Source organism: Salmo salar, chromosome ssa17, assembly GCF_905237065.1.
Source record: "Salmo salar chromosome ssa17, Ssal_v3.1, whole genome shotgun sequence".
NCBI lineage: Eukaryota > Metazoa > Chordata > Actinopteri > Salmoniformes > Salmonidae > Salmo > Salmo salar.
Window position 1 is genome coordinate 69050538 of NC_059458.1, and position 17181 is coordinate 69067718.

Sequence of the window (17181 nt, forward strand, 5' to 3'; positions counted from 1 at the left end):
AGATCCTACAACTGTACATGCATGCATGTATGTGTGCAATAATGTATGTGCATGTGTGTGTGCATGTACGTTTATGCGTGTGTGTGTGGTGTGTGTGCGTGCGTGTGTGTGTGTGTGTGTGTGTGTGTGTGTGTGTGTGTGTGTGTGTGTGTGTGTGTGTGTGTGTGTGTGTGTGTGTGTGTGTGTGTGTGTGTGTGTGTGTGTGTGTGTGTGTGTGCATCCACATATCGACAAAGGTCCTGCTTATAGCGCCCAGCGAGAGGACGATCTGGTTTCTAACCAGTGTTGCTGCTTCAGGGTTTTAGACCGGGTATGAGCTAATGTTACAGGATGCCAGGTGTGCAGACAATGCTTGTGACTGTAGGATGTCTCTATTCTCTATGAGGTGTATCTCAACTAAATTTATGTTGGTGTCTCCTCTCACATTCAGAAGCCTGGAGGGCTGATGTTTCCTGACAGGGCTGCCCTGTATGTGGTGGCCATCGAGGACAGGCAGTACAAGGACTTCAAGATACACTGTGAGAACATCCTTCCGTCTCCATTTCTTAGCTACTGTGTGTATACTGTATGTATGCTGGAGGTATCCTATCCTCTCCCTCTTCCGGTAGGCTCTCTCCTCCAGCCTCTGGGTTGGACTAGACTACAGAGAGCTGTGTAGAGGAGGGATGGAGGTAAGAGAGGGAGAGCCTGTCTGCTCTGTTCTTAACCCTAACTGAAGTAGACCTATAATACAAGGCTGCCAGACATAGTAGAAGAGTATTTAAGGCCCCTGTCTCTCACTAGAGCAACACCAGATAGACACACTCAGGGAGGGTGGAAGGACTGAGCCCACGTTTTTGGCAACTGTAAAGCTGTGCTATCTTTCCACTGTTTCTGAGGGTTGTTATCGATCCTAGGCAGCAAATATAGAATAACCGTTTTAATCTCAATCTAAAACTTGAGACACTATTCCAATCCAACACAGTGCCAATAGAGTCTGTGTGATGACCACCACTGAGAGAGAGTCTGTGTGATGACCACCACTGAGAGAGAGTCTAAGTGATGACCACCACTGAGAGAGAGTCTGTGTGATGACCACCACTGAGAGAGAGTCTGTGTGATGACCACCACTTAGAGAGAGTCTGTGTGATGACCACCACTGAGAGAGAGTCTAAGTGATGACCACCACTGAGAGAGAGTCTGTGTGATGACCACCACTGAGAGAGAGTCTGTGTGATGACCACCACTGAGAGAGAGTCTGTGTGATGACCACCACTGAGAGAGAGTCTGTGTGATGACCACCACTTAGAGAGAGTCTGTGTGATGACCACCACTGAGAGAGAGTCTAAGTGATGACCACCACTGAGAGAGAGTCTGTGTGATGACCACCACTGAGAGAGAGTCTGTGTGATGACCACCACTGAGAGAGAGTCTGTGTGATGACCACCACTGAGAGAGAGTCTGTGTGATGACCACCACTGAGAGAGAGTCTATGTGATGACCACCACTGAGAGAGAGTCTGTGTGATGACCACCATTGAGAGAGAGAGAGTCTGTGTGATGACCACCACTGAGAGAGTCTGTGTGATGACCACCACTGAGAGAGAGCGAGAGAGAGTCTGTGTGATGACCAACACTTAGAGAGAGAGAGAGAGTCTGTGTGATGACCAACACTTAGAGGGAGTCTGTGTGATGACCACCACTTAGAAAGAGAGTCTGTGTGATGACCACCACTTAGAGAGAGAGAGAGGGTCCGTGTGATGACCACCACTGAGAGAGAGAGAGAGTCTGTGTGATGACCACCACTGAGAGAGAGTCTGTGTGATGACCACCACTGAGAGAGAGTCTATGTGATGACCACCACTGAGAGAGAGTCTGTGTGATGACCACCATTGAGAGAGAGAGAGTCTGTGTGATGACCACCACTGAGAGAGTCTGTGTGATGACCACCACTGAGAGAGAGCGAGAGAGAGTCTGTGTGATGACCAACACTTAGAGAGAGAGAGAGAGTCTGTGTGATGACCAACACTTAGAGGGAGTCTGTGTGATGACCACCACTTAGAAAGAGAGTCTGTGTGATGACCACCACTTAGAGAGAGAGAGAGGGTCTGTGTGATGACCACCACTGAGAGAGAGAGAGAGTCTGTGTGATGACCACCACTGAGAGAGAGAGAGGGTCTGTGTGATGACCACCACTGAGAGAGAGAGAGTCTGTGTGATGACCACCACTGAGAGAGAGAGAGACTGTGTGATGACCACCACTGAGAGAGAGAGAGACTGTGTGATGACCACCACTGAGAGAGAGAGTCTGTGTGATGACCACCACTTAGAGAGAGTCTGTGTGATGACCACCACTTAGAGAGAGAGAGAGAGTCTGTGTGATGACCACCACTGAGAGAGAGAGAGTCTGTGTGATGACCACCACTGAGAGAGTCTGTGTGATGACCACCACTGAGAGAGAGCGAGAGAGAGTCTGTGTGATGACCAACACTTAGAGAGAGAGAGAGAGTCTGTGTGATGACCAACACTTAGAGGGAGTCTGTGTGATGACCACCACTTAGAAAGAGAGTCTGTGTGATGACCACCACTTAGAGAGAGAGAGAGGGTCCGTGTGATGACCACCACTGAGAGAGAGAGAGAGTCTGTGTGATGACCACCACTGAGAGAGAGTCTGTGTGATGACCACCACTGAGAGAGAGTCTATGTGATGACCACCACTGAGAGAGGTCTGTGTGATGACCACCATTGAGAGAGAGAGAGTCTGTGTGATGACCACCACTGAGAGAGTCTGTGTGATGACCACCACTGAGAGAGAGCGAGAGAGAGTCTGTGTGATGACCAACACTTAGAGAGAGAGAGAGAGTCTGTGTGATGACCAACACTTAGAGGGAGTCTGTGTGATGACCACCACTTAGAGAGAGAGAGAGGGTCTGTGTGATGACCACCACTGAGAGAGAGAGAGAGTCTGTGTGATGACCACCACTGAGAGAGAGAGAGGGTCTGTGTGATGACCACCACTGAGAGAGAGAGAGTCTGTGTGATGACCACCACTGAGAGAGAGAGAGACTGTGTGATGACCACCACTGAGAGAGAGAGAGACTGTGTGATGACCACCACTGAGAGAGAGAGTCTGTGTGATGACCACCACTTAGAGAGAGTCTGTGTGATGACCACCACTTAGAGAGAGAGAGAGAGTCTGTGTGATGACCACCACTGAGAGAGAGAGAGTCTGTGTGATGATCACCACAGAGAGAGAGAGAGATAGTCTGGGTGATGACCACCATGGAGAGAGAGAGAGTCTGGATGATGACCACCACTGAGAGAGTGAGAGATATTCTGTGTGATGACCACCACTGAGATAGTGAGAGATATTCTGTGTGATGACCACCACTGAGAGAGTGAGAGATATTCTGTGTGATGACCACCACTTAGAGAGAGAGAGTCTGTGTGATGACCACCACTTAGAGTGAGAGAGTCTGTGTGATGACCACCACTGAGAGAGAGCGAGAGAGAGTCTGTGTGATGACCAACACTTAGAGAGAGAGAGAGAGTCTGTGTGATGACCAACACTTAGAGGGAGTCTGTGTGATGACCACCACTTAGAAAGAGAGTCTGTGTGATGACCACCACTTAGAGAGAGAGAGAGGGTCTGTGTGATGACCACCACTGAGAGAGAGAGAGAGTCTGTGTGATGACCACCACTGAGAGAGAGACAGGGTCTGTGTGATGACCACCACTGAGAGAGAGAGAGTCTGTGTGATGACCACCACTGAGAGAGAGAGAGACTGTGTGATGACCACCACTGAGAGAGAGAGAGACTGTGTGATGACCACCACTGAGAGAGAGAGTCTGTGTGATGACCACCACTTAGAGAGAGTCTGTGTGATGACCACCACTTAGAGAGAGAGAGAGAGTCTGTGTGATGACCACCACTGAGAGAGAGAGAGTCTGTGTGATGACCACCACTGAGAGAGTCTGTGTGATGACCACCACTGAGAGAGAGCGAGAGAGAGTCTGTGTGATGACCAACACTTAGAGAGAGAGAGAGAGTCTGTGTGATGACCAACACTTAGAGGGAGTCTGTGTGATGACCACCACTTAGAAAGAGAGTCTGTGTGATGACCACCACTTAGAGAGAGAGAGAGGGTCCGTGTGATGACCACCACTGAGAGAGAGAGAGTCTGTGTGATGACCACCACTGAGAGAGAGTCTGTGTGATGACCACCACTGAGAGAGAGTCTGTGTGATGACCACCACTGAGAGAGAGTCTGTGTGATGACCACCATTGAGAGAGAGAGAGTCTGTGTGATGACCACCACTGAGAGAGTCTGTGTGATGACCACCACTGAGAGAGAGCGAGAGAGAGTCTGTGTGATGACCAACACTTAGAGAGAGAGAGAGAGTCTGTGTGATGACCAACACTTAGAGGGGAGTCTGTGTGATGACCACCACTTAGAAAGAGAGTCTGTGTGATGACCACCACTTAGAGAGAGAGAGAGGGTCTGTGTGATGACCACCACTGAGAGAGAGAGAGAGTCTGTGTGATGACCACCACTGAGAGAGAGACAGGGTCTGTGTGATGACCACCACTGAGAGAGAGAGAGTCTGTGTGATGACCACCACTGAGAGAGAGAGAGACTGTGTGATGACCACCACTGAGAGAGAGAGAGACTGTGTGATGACCACCACTGAGAGAGAGAGTCTGTGTGATGACCACCACTTAGAGAGAGTCTGTGTGATGACCACCACTTAGAGAGAGAGAGAGAGTCTGTGTGATGACCACCACTGAGAGAGAGAGAGTCTGTGTGATGACCACCACTGAGAGAGTCTGTGTGATGACCACCACTGAGAGAGAGCGAGAGAGAGTCTGTGTGATGACCAACACTTAGAGAGAGAGAGAGAGTCTGTGTGATGACCAACACTTAGAGGGGAGTCTGTGTGATGACCACCACTTAGAAAGAGAGTCTGTGTGATGACCACCACTTAGAGAGAGAGAGGGTCCGTGTGATGACCACCACTGAGAGAGAAGAGAGTCTGTGTGATGACCACCACTGAGAGAGAGACAGGGTCTGTGTGATGACCACCACTGAGAGAGAGAGAGTCTGTGTGATGACCACCACTGAGAGAGAGAGAGACTGTGTGATGACCACCACTGAGAGAGAGAGAGACTGTGTGATGACCACCACTGAGAGAGAGATCTGTGTGATGACCACCACTTAGAGAGAGTCTGTGTGATGACCACCACTTAGAGAGAGAGAGAGAGTCTGTGTGATGACCACCACTGAGAGAGAGAGATCTGTGTGATGACCACCACTGAGAGAGTCTGTGTGATGACCACCACTGAGAGAGAGTCTGTGTGATGACCACCATTGAGAGAGAGAGAGTCTGTGTGATGACCACCACTGAGAGAGTCTGTGTGATGACCACCACTGAGAGAGAGCGAGAGAGAGTCTGTGTGATGACCAACACTTAGAGAGAGAGAGAGAGTCTGTGTGATGACCAACACTTAGAGGGAGTCTGTGTGATGACCACCACTTAGAAAGAGAGTCTGTGTGATGACCACCACTTAGAGAGAGAGAGAGGGTCTGTGTGATGACCACCACTGAGAGAGAGAGAGAGTCTGTGTGATGACCACCACTGAGAGAGAGAGAGGGTCTGTGTGATGACCACCACTGAGAGAGAGAGAGAGTCTGTGTGATGACCACCACTGAGAGAGAGAGAGACTGTGTGATGACCACCACTGAGAGAGAGAGAGACTGTGTGATGACCACCACTGAGAGAGAGAGTCTGTGTGATGACCACCACTTAGAGAGAGTCTGTGTGATGACCACCACTTAGAGAGAGAGAGAGAGTCTGTGTGATGACCACCACTGAGAGAGAGAGAGTCTGTGTGATGATCACCACAGAGAGAGAGAGAGATAGTCTGGGTGATGACCACCATGGAGAGAGAGAGAGTCTGGATGATGACCACCACTGAGAGAGTGAGAGATATTCTGTGTGATGACCACCACTGAGATAGTGAGAGATATTCTGTGTGATGACCACCACTGAGAGAGTGAGAGATATTCTGTGTGATGACCACCACTTAGAGAGAGAGAGTCTGTGTGATGACCACCACTTAGAGTGAGAGAGTCTGTGTGATGACCACCACTGAGAGAGTGAGAGAGAGACAGTCTGTGTGATGACCACCACTGAGAGTGAGAGATATTCTGTGTGATGACCACCACTTAGAGAGAGAGAGTCTGTGTGATGACCACCACTTAGAGAGAGAGAGAGTCTGTGTGATGACCACCACTTAGAGAGTGAGGGTCTGTATGATGACCACCACTGAGAGAGAGAGAGAGAGAGAAGGTCTGTGTGATGACCACCACTGAGAGAGTCTGTGTGATAACCCCTAATGAGAGCGAGAGAGAGTCTGTATGATGAACACCATTGAGAGAGAGGGGGTCTGTGTGATGACCACCATTGAGAGAGAGAGGGGGACTGTGTGATGACCATCACTTAGAGAGAGAGATAGTCTGTGTGATGACCACCACTTAGAGAGAGATAGAGAGTCTGTGTGATGACCACCACTGAGAGAGAGAGAGAGTCTGTGTGATGACCACCACTGAGAGAGAGAGAGGGTCTGTGTGATGACCACCACTGAGAGAGAGAGAGTCTGTGTGATGACCACCACTGAGAGAGAGAGAGACTGTGTGATGACCACCACTGAGAGAGAGAGAGACTGTGTGATGACCACCACTGAGAGAGAGAGAGAGAGTCTGTGTGATGACCAACACTTAGAGAGAGAGAGAGAGTCTGTGTGATGACCAACACTTAGAGGGAGTCTGTGTGATGACCACCACTTAGAAAGAGAGTCTGTGTGATGACCACCACTTAGAGAGAGAGAGAGGGTCTGTGTGATGACCACCACTGAGAGAGAGAGAGAGTCTGTGTGATGACCACCACTGAGAGAGAGACAGGGTCTGTGTGATGACCACCACTGAGAGAGAGAGAGTCTGTGTGATGACCACCACTGAGAGAGAGAGAGACTGTGTGATGACCACCACTGAGAGAGAGAGAGACTGTGTGATGACCACCACTGAGAGAGAGAGTCTGTGTGATGACCACCACTTAGAGAGAGTCTGTGTGATGACCACCACTTAGAGAGAGAGAGAGAGTCTGTGTGATGACCACCACTGAGAGAGAGAGAGTCTGTGTGATGACCACCACTGAGAGAGTCTGTGTGATGACCACCACTGAGAGAGAGCGAGAGAGAGTCTGTGTGATGACCAACACTTAGAGAGAGAGAGAGAGTCTGTGTGATGACCAACACTTAGAGGGAGTCTGTGTGATGACCACCACTTAGAAAGAGAGTCTGTGTGATGACCACCACTTAGAGAGAGAGAGGGTCCGTGTGATGACCACCACTGAGAGAGAGAGAGAGTCTGTGTGATGACCACCACTGAGAGAGAGACAGGGTCTGTGTGATGACCACCACTGAGAGAGAGAGAGTCTGTGTGATGACCACCACTGAGAGAGAGAGAGACTGTGTGATGACCACCACTGAGAGAGAGAGAGACTGTGTGATGACCACCACTGAGAGAGAGAGTCTGTGTGATGACCACCACTTAGAGAGAGTCTGTGTGATGACCACCACTTAGAGAGAGAGAGAGAGTCTGTGTGATGACCACCACTGAGAGAGAGAGAGACTGTGTGATGACCACCACTGAGAGAGAGAGAGACTGTGTGATGACCACCACTGAGAGAGAGAGAGAGAGTCTGTGTGATGACCAACACTTAGAGAGAGAGAGAGAGTCTGTGTGATGACCAACACTTAGAGGGGAGTCTGTGTGATGACCACCACTTAGAAAGAGAGTCTGTGTGATGACCACCACTTAGAGAGAGAGAGAGGGTCTGTGTGATGACCACCACTGAGAGAGAGAGAGATCTGTGTGATGACCACCACTGAGAGAGAGAGAGACTGTGTGATGACCACCACTGAGAGAGAGAGAGACTGTGTGATGACCACCACTGAGAGAGAGAGTCTGTGTGATGACCACCACTTAGAGAGAGTCTGTGTGATGACCACCACTTAGAGAGAGAGAGAGAGTCTGTGTGATGACCACCACTGAGAGAGAGAGAGTCTGTGTGATGACCACCACTGAGAGAGTCTGTGTGATGACCACCACTGAGAGAGAGCGAGAGAGAGTCTGTGTGATGACCAACACTTAGAGAGAGAGAGAGAGTCTGTGTGATGACCAACACTTAGAGGGGAGTCTGTGTGATGACCACCACTTAGAAAGAGAGTCTGTGTGATGACCACCACTTAGAGAGAGAGAGAGGGTCCGTGTGATGACCACCACTGAGAGAGAGAGAGAGTCTGTGTGATGACCACCACTGAGAGAGAGTCTGTGTGATGACCACCACTGAGAGAGAGTCTATGTGATGACCACCACTGAGAGAGAGTCTGTGTGATGACCACCATTGAGAGAGAGAGAGTCTGTGTGATGACCACCACTGAGAGAGTCTGTGTGATGACCACCACTGAGAGAGAGCGAGAGAGAGTCTGTGTGATGACCAACACTTAGAGAGAGAGAGAGAGTCTGTGTGATGACCAACACTTAGAGGGAGTCTGTGTGATGACCACCACTTAGAAAGAGAGTCTGTGTGATGACCACCACTTAGAGAGAGAGAGAGGGTCTGTGTGATGACCACCACTGAGAGAGAGAGAGAGTCTGTGTGATGACCACCACTGAGAGAGAGAGAGGGTCTGTGTGATGACCACCACTGAGAGAGAGAGAGTCTGTGTGATGACCACCACTGAGAGAGAGAGAGACTGTGTGATGACCACCACTGAGAGAGAGAGAGACTGTGTGATGACCACCACTGAGAGAGAGAGTCTGTGTGATGACCACCACTTAGAGAGAGTCTGTGTGATGACCACCACTTAGAGAGAGAGAGAGAGTCTGTGTGATGACCACCACTGAGAGAGAGAGAGTCTGTGTGATGATCACCACAGAGAGAGAGAGAGATAGTCTGGGTGATGACCACCATGGAGAGAGAGAGAGTCTGGATGATGACCACCACTGAGAGAGTGAGAGATATTCTGTGTGATGACCACCACTGAGATAGTGAGAGATATTCTGTGTGATGACCACCACTGAGAGAGTGAGAGATATTCTGTGTGATGACCACCACTTAGAGAGAGAGAGTCTGTGTGATGACCACCACTTAGAGTGAGAGAGTCTGTGTGATGACCACCACTGAGAGAGTGAGAGAGAGACAGTCTGTGTGATGACCACCACTGAGAGTGAGAGATATTCTGTGTGATGACCACCACTTAGAGAGAGAGAGTCTGTGTGATGACCACCACTTAGAGAGAGAGAGTCTGTGTGATGACCACCACTTAGAGAGTGAGGGTCTGTATGATGACCACCACTGAGAGAGAGAGAGAGAGAGAAGGTCTGTGTGATGACCACCACTGAGAGAGTCTGTGTGATAACCCCTAATGAGAGCGAGAGAGAGTCTGTATGATGAACACCATTGAGAGAGAGGGGGTCTGTGTGATGACCACCATTGAGAGAGAGAGGGGGACTGTGTGATGACCATCACTTAGAGAGAGAGATAGTCTGTGTGATGACCACCACTTAGAGAGAGATAGAGAGTCTGTGTGATGACCACCACTGAGAGAGAGAATCTGTGTGATGACCACCACTTAGAGAGAGAGAGAGAGAGAGAGAGAGACTCTGGGTGATGACCACCATGGAGAGAAAGAGAGTCTGTGTGATGACCACCACAGAGAGAGTCTGTGTGATGACCACCACTTAGAGAGAGAGAGAGTCTGGGTGATGACCACCACTTAAAGAGAGAGAAAGAGAGTCTGTGATGACCACCACTTAGAGAGCGAGTCTGTGTGATGACCACCACTTAGAGAGAGAGAGAGAGAGTTTGTGTGATGACCACCACTTAGAGAGAGACAGAGAGTCTGTGGGATGACCACCACTGAGAGAGAGAGAGAGAGAGAGAGAGTCTGTGTGATGACCACCATTGAGAGAGAGAGGGGGTCTGTGTGATGACCACCACGGAGATAGAGAGAGAGAGTCTGTGTGATGACCACCATGGAGAGAGAGAGAGAGAGAGTCTGTGTGATGACCACCACTCAGAGTGAGAGAGTCTGTGTGATGACCACCACTTAGAGAGAGAGTCTGTGTGATGACCACCACTTAGAGAGAGAGAGAGAGTCTGTGTGATGACCACCACTTAGAGAGAGAGAGAGAGAGTCTGTGTGATGACCACCACTTAGAGAGAGAGAGAGAGTCTGTGTGATGACCACCACTTAGAGAGAGAGAGAGTCTGTGTGATGACCACCACTTAGAGAGAGAGAGAGAGAGTCTGTGTGATGACCACCACTTAGAGAGAGATAGAGAGTCTGTGTGATGACCACCACTTAGAGAGAGAGAGAGTCTGTGTGATGACCACCACTTAGAGAGAGATAGAGAGTCTGTGTGATGACCACCACTTAGAGAGAGAGAGAGAGTCTGTGTGATGACCACCACTTAGAGAGAGATAGAGAGTCTGTGTGATGACCACCACTTAGAGAGAGATAGAGAGTCTGTGTGATGACCACCACTTAGAGAGAGAGAGAGTCTGTGTGATGACCACCACTTAGAGAGAGATAGAGAGTCTGTGTGATGACCACCACTTAGAGAGAGAGAGAGTCTGTGTGATGACCACCACTTAGAGAGAGAGAGAGAGTCTGTGTGATGACCACCACTTAGAGAGAGATAGAGAGTCTGTGTGATGGCCACCACTTAGAGAGAGATAGAGAGTCTGTGTGATGACCACCACTTAGAGAGAGATAGAGAGTCTGTGTGATGGCCACCACTTAGAGAGAGATAGAGAGTCTGTGTGATGACCACCACTTAGAGAGAGAGTCTGTGTGATGACCACCACTTAGAGAGAGATAGAGAGTCTGTGTGATGACCACCACTTAGAGAGATATAGAGAGTCTGTGTGATGACCACCACTTTGAGAGAGAGAGAGTCTGTGTGATGACCACCACTTCAGACACAGAGATTTGCCAGATACCAGATTTGCTCATATCTGTGTGTGTGTGTGTGTGTGTGTGTGTGTGTGTGTGTGTGTGTGTGTGTGTGTGTGTGTGTGTGTGTGTGTGTGTGTGTGTGTGTGTGTGTGTGTGTGTGTGTATTCAGGGTGGGAGAACGTGTACGGTTTTGACATGACCTGCATCCGTAACGTGGCCATGAGAGAGCCCCTGGTGGACGTGGTGGACCCCAAACAGGTGGTGACCAACTCCTGCCTAGTCAAGGTCAGTTTGTGTGTGTGTGTGTGTGTGTGTGTGTGTGTGTGTGTGTGTGTGTGTGTGTGTGTGTGTGTGTGTGTGTGTGTGTGTGTGTGTGTGTGTGTGTGTGTGTGTGTGTGTGTGTGTGTGTGTGTGTGTGAGATAATGGCTGACCCTGGCTGTGACCCTACACTCAGGGGGAGTTGGGATTTGCAACAACAACAAAAAAATCTAAATCTCACTTGCGTATAATACACACTTGTTATTATTTATTGCCTGAATCCAGACAGACTTAAAAAATGACTTTCCAAAATTGAAATGTCACAGAGAGTTATGATGAGCCCTAAATGGGTTCCGTGTCTCTGTCTGTGATTTGCATGTCAATGAATGTGTCTAGACTGTGTGTTTCTAGACTGTACAGACTTCACAGTGGGACCCATGCCAGCCACCGTATCTGAGCCATAAATAGGCCTGGCACTCCCAGGTCTGTGTGACACATTGGAATTTAACACTGCTGTCCTGTCCTGTCCAATGACGGCCTGTCTGTCCTGTCCAATGACGGCCTGTCTGTCCTGCCCAATGACGGCCTGTCTGTCCTGCCCAATGACGGCCTGTCTGTCCTGTTCAATGACGGCCTGTCTGTCCTGTCCAATGACGACCTGTCTGTCCTGTCCAATGACGGCCTGTCTGTCCTGTCCAATGTCACATCAATCATCCAAAAGAGAGACTATATCCTCCATTTCAGTGTGAGAGGTATGAGATGCTGTGGGAATTATCTTCAGGAGGAAAGTATTTGATGCTGAGAGGTGCCATGCTTTCAAGGGCGTATGAATGAAAGGATGGATGGATGAATTGAACAGAGGAAGGAATTAATTAATAAAACAGATGATTGACTCACTGACTGACTGGATTGAATAAATGAATGAATAAATTAGTGAATGAATGAATAAACAAATATGTTGGGTGGAATTGAATGAAATAAAGAGTAGAACACAAACATGGAAGTAGAGCTTAGTCAGGTGGAGGGTGTGGATTCCACATCCAGTTACACGCCTGAAGTGCTTTAGTGTGACAGAATACATTATAGCTCCTGACACAGCAGAGAAACCTGTTTACTGACTGGGAAGAAAACACTGCAGATCAGAAAGCATGTCATGAAGCTTCCCAACAATCTAATATCATCCCATAGATAATGAGGTTGAAGAGGCAGAATGGGGCCAAAGACGTGTGTTTGAGAGATGTGCATTTGTGTATGTCTGACAGTGCTTTTATGTATGAGGGAGTGATGTGTGTGTGTGTGTGTGTGTGTGTGTGTGTGTGTGTGTGTGTGTGTGTGTGTGTGTGTGTGTGTGTGTGTGTGTGTGTGTGTGTGTGTGTGTGTGTGTGTGTGTGTGTGTGTGTGTGTGTGTATGTGCGAGAGAGGTGAGAGAGAAAGATATCTTTCTTCCGATGCATGTCACCCTGTACCATATTTCCCTTGTAACCTATGACCAAGGAAGTGGACATCTACACGGTGAAGCCTGAGGACCTGTCTTTCACCACGGCCTTCTGCCTGCAGATCCAGAGGAACGACTATGTCCACGCCATGGTCACCTACTTCAACATCGAGTTCACCAAGTGTCATAAGAAGACTGGCTTCTCTACCGGTTAGACCTCACCACACACAAATGGGTTGTGTTCATTTGGCACCAAGAGTCAGAAAACCGACTGAAACAGGGAAGGACTACCTGAACTAGTCCAATAAGAAAGACCTACTTTTTTTCCGTTGCAAAAACATTTTGCTACGGTGTGCACTAATGAACACAACCCGCGATGTGACCAGATTCATGTACACTAAACGCTAGGTCCTTTGAAATGAGGTGTATGACAATATAAGTTACATATCTTCCACACAAGCCACTTGTGTTGTTATAAGGTCTGGAACCTGAAGCCGCGAGAGATCTTTTACAGGGAGAGAACCACTGTGTTCAGTTTCTGGGTCCTGTCCAGGTTATGCAACAATGGAAAGTTGTCATTTCAAACAGACATCAATCATTTTGTGTAAATCAGTCAGTTGTAGCACTTGCACAAATATTCTTGTCTCTGGCAATGATCCTTTGGTTTTGTTTGGAAGATTGTGGAAGCACAGCATATTTTTTGCATTTTAATTCTTCAAGGTTTTGACAAGGGGAGGGCGATATTGTGAGGTGTAGGTTTGAGGCTGATGATCAAAAGGTACTGCTAGACATAAAAGCATGTATTAATAACATCCTATGCTGTTTCCTATAATGACAAGTTGACTGGTTCTCAGCTCTTGACCCCCCTCTAGTGGTCTTACGTGGAACTGCACAGGTTAAAAATACAGCCCAATGGTACTTTTTCTGTCTCCCTCTCCTGATTATTTCACTCTCCACCATCTCTGTGAAGATCTCAATTGCATACTCATCGCGTCCTCTCTCCTTCTCAAAACCCTTTGGAGAATAGGTCAGAGGGGAGGGACCACTGGCTTTCTTATCCAATGGGTGATAAGAAGGAGACAAGGAGAGAGGACGCAAGGTGTATGCAATTGAGATCTCCCCTATGTCTCTCAATACCGTATTCATTTTCTCCTAATCCTCTCTCCATCTCCGCCTCTTCTCTCTTGTTCCCCTCCTCCTATTCCTCCCCCTCTCTTCCATCTCCCCCTCCTCCCTCCCCTCTTGTTCCCCACCTTCTATTCCTCCCCCTCTCTCCCATGGCCAGCTCCTGACGCCGCCAGTACCCACTGGAAGCAGACAGTGTTTTACCTGGAGGACTACCTGACTGTGAGGAAGGGAGAGGAGATACTGGGCAGCATCGCAGTCAAGCCCAACGAAAAGAACGTGGTGAGAATAGAGCTATGCTGTACTAGAACTGCAGCTCACTCCAGGCCAGCATAGAATAAAATGCTGTTTTAAAAAAATATATTCTAGATGGGGTTTTTCTATAGTCCAGCCAACGACTCCTGACTAAAGATGTCAAGTCTTTAACATGATCTATGAATATGTCTTTCTAAGAGTGAAGCCCTATATGAGTATTAGCTCAGACGCCGCAAAACCGCCATCCTATTGCTGTACCACCCACTGACTTTAACTGTTAAAACTCCTCTAATGCATCCTCCCTTCTTCCCTTATTTGAAGTATTCACAGATCGGAGAGGGTTGGATTGGTGAAAGTAGTACGGTCGGAAACTTGCCATCACTTATCCAACCTTATATACAGTTGAAGTTGGAAGTTTACGTACACTTAGGTTGGAGTTATTAAATCTAGTTTTTCAACTACTCCACAAATTTCTTGTTAACAAACTATAGTTTTGGCAAGTCTGTTTGGACATCTACTTTGTGGATGACACAAGTAATTTTTCCAACAATTGTTTACAGACAGATTATTTCACTCATAATTCCCTGTATCACAATTCCAGTTGGTCAGAAGTTGACTCTAAGTTGACTCTGCATTTAAGCAGCTTGGAACATTCCAGAAAATGATGTCACGGCTTTAGAAGCTTCTGATAGGCTAATTGACATCATTGTCAATTGGAGGTGTACCTGTGGATGTATTTCAAGGCCTACTTTTAAACTCAGTGCCTCTTTGCTTGACATCTTTGGAAAATCTAAAGAATTCAGCCAAGACCTCAGAAAAAAAATTGGAGACCTCCACAAGTCTGGTTCATCCTTGGGAGCAATTTCCAAATGCCTGACGGTACCACGTTCATCTGTACAAACAATAGTACGCAAGTATAAACACCATGGGACCACGCAGCCATCATACCGCGCAGGAAGGAGACGCGTTCTGTCTCCTAGAGATGAACGTACTTTGGTGCGAAAAGTACAAATCAATCCCAGAACAACAGCAAAGGACCTTGTGAAGATGCTGGAGGAAACAGGTACAAAAGTATCTATATCCACAGTAAAACGAGTCCTATATCTACATAACCTGAAAGGCCGCTCAGCAAGGAAGAAGCCACTGCTCCAAAACCGCCATAAAAAAGCCAGACTACGGTTTGCAACTGCACATGGGGACAAAAATCGTACTTTTTGGAGAAATGTCCTCTGGTCTGATGAAACAAAAATAGAACTGTTTGGCCATAATGACCATCGTTATGTTTGGAGGAAAAAGCATGAGGCTTGCAAGCCGAAGAACACCATCCCAACCATGAAGCACGGGGGTGGCAGCATCATGTTGTGGGGGTGCTTTGCTGCAGGAGGGACTGGTGCACTTCACAAAATAGATGGCATCATGAGGGAGGAAAATTACGTGGATATATTGAAGCAACATCTCAAGACATCAGTCAGGAAGTTAAAGCTTGGTCGCAAATGGGTCTTCCAAATGGACAATGACCCCAAGCATACTTCCAAAGTTGTGGCAAAATGGCTTAAGCACAACAAACTCAAGGTATTGGAGTGGCCATCACAAAGCCCTGACCTCATCCTATAGAACATTTGTGGGCAGAACTGAAAAAGTGTGTGCGAGCAAGGAGGCCTACAAACCTGACTCAGTTACACCAGCTCTGTCAGGAGGAATGGGCCAAAATTCACCCAACTTATTGTGGGAAGCTTGTGGAAGGCTAACCGAAATGTTTGACCCAAGTTAAACAATTTAAATACTAATTGAGTGTATGTAAACTTCTGACCCACTAGGAATGTGATGAAAGAAATTAAAGCTGAAATAAATCATCCTCTCTACTATTACTCTGACATTTCACATTCTTAAAATAAAGTGTAGATCCTAACTGACCTAAGACAGGGAATTTTTACTCGGATTAAATGTCAGGAATTGTGAAAAACTGAGTTTAAATGTATTTAAGGTGTATGTAAACTTCCCGACTTCAACTGTAGGTCAGTGACTACTTTAAATGGAGGGAGGAAAGAAGGATGTATTATCAAAGCATTGAAAAGGGCTAAATATCCCTACTGTTGTGTCCATCTCAAATACCCTTTTCCCACTACTAAGTCAAGCCGTACTGTGCTGGCCTGGTTACACATCCATAGTTGCTGAAATTGTAGGAGGACAATGTGAAAAGAAAATACCAGAGGCAGCACCTATGGTTGGGGTCGACACAATACTGTCAAATGGTTATAGGTGGACTGAAGAGTCTTCTCTTGTATTACAGCGGGACCTGGAGTTCACCTTTGAGTTGGACTTTAAAGGACAGCTGTGCGATGCGGCCATTTCCCACGACTACAAGATGCGCTAGCTGACCAGCAAAGGGCGATATCACCCACCTCAGCCCCCTATTGGACACATCTTGAGAGGGAGGGCACAGGCTCTCCAACAGGCCCTCTTACGGGTCCGAGGGGTACACGATACACATCTGATTGGATGACAGCGTTCCAGCGCCTAAGTGATGTCATAAAAACAAGCCATTTCGAAGCAATAGCGCCATCACCTGCCACATTTTTAAAGCTGCCCTGAGAATGTAATATCCCTGATGAACTTGATTAGTTATTTTATTCAGGTTGAGTTTCAGTGTTATTAGTACTAGATCTGAAGGAGTTATAGGGATTTTAGATGCCAGTCCAGAGGTACTTTAAGGACAAACTCTGAGCATGTTTTTTTATCAAGGAAAACAGACTACACCTCTGTTTCACCGATGTCTTTCAAAGTTCAACGAATGCAGAACCTAAGAGTTTAACAGAAAAGTCATTCAGTGTTTGTTCAAGTTAGGTATATTTTGTTGGTATTCAGTACTGGTAAGTTATTTGCATGTTTAGCTTTTTGTTCTTGGTTGATTTCAGGCATCACGATTTGATCATTTGAGATATTCACAATTGCTAATGGAACATGTTTAATGATAGAAACGTCTTTTGTCTTCCATCTCCAATTGGAAAAGTTATTTTGCCATTTTGATTTTGGGGTGTGGTGTAGGAGTGATGAACAAATAAAGAACAATTACTTAGAATTGTTGGGAAAGAATCAAATAATT

At 47.4% G+C, this 17181-nt stretch overlaps 1 protein-coding gene across 1 annotated transcript in view; it reads left to right on the forward strand.

Moving 5' to 3' along the window:
* Positions 1-17157, forward strand: part of LOC106609630 (protein arginine N-methyltransferase 8-B-like) — a 28756-nt gene extending 11599 nt beyond the window's left edge. The window contains exons 6-10 of the mRNA XM_045700037.1: positions 431-518; positions 11174-11289; positions 12758-12908; positions 13984-14105; positions 16369-17157. Coding sequence (XP_045555993.1) covers positions 431-518; positions 11174-11289; positions 12758-12908; positions 13984-14105; positions 16369-16452 — 561 coding nt within the window. The 3' untranslated portion in view covers positions 16453-17157. The remainder of the gene's footprint in view (positions 1-430; positions 519-11173; positions 11290-12757; positions 12909-13983; positions 14106-16368) is intronic.
* The last annotated feature ends 24 nt before the right edge of the window (positions 17158-17181 follow it).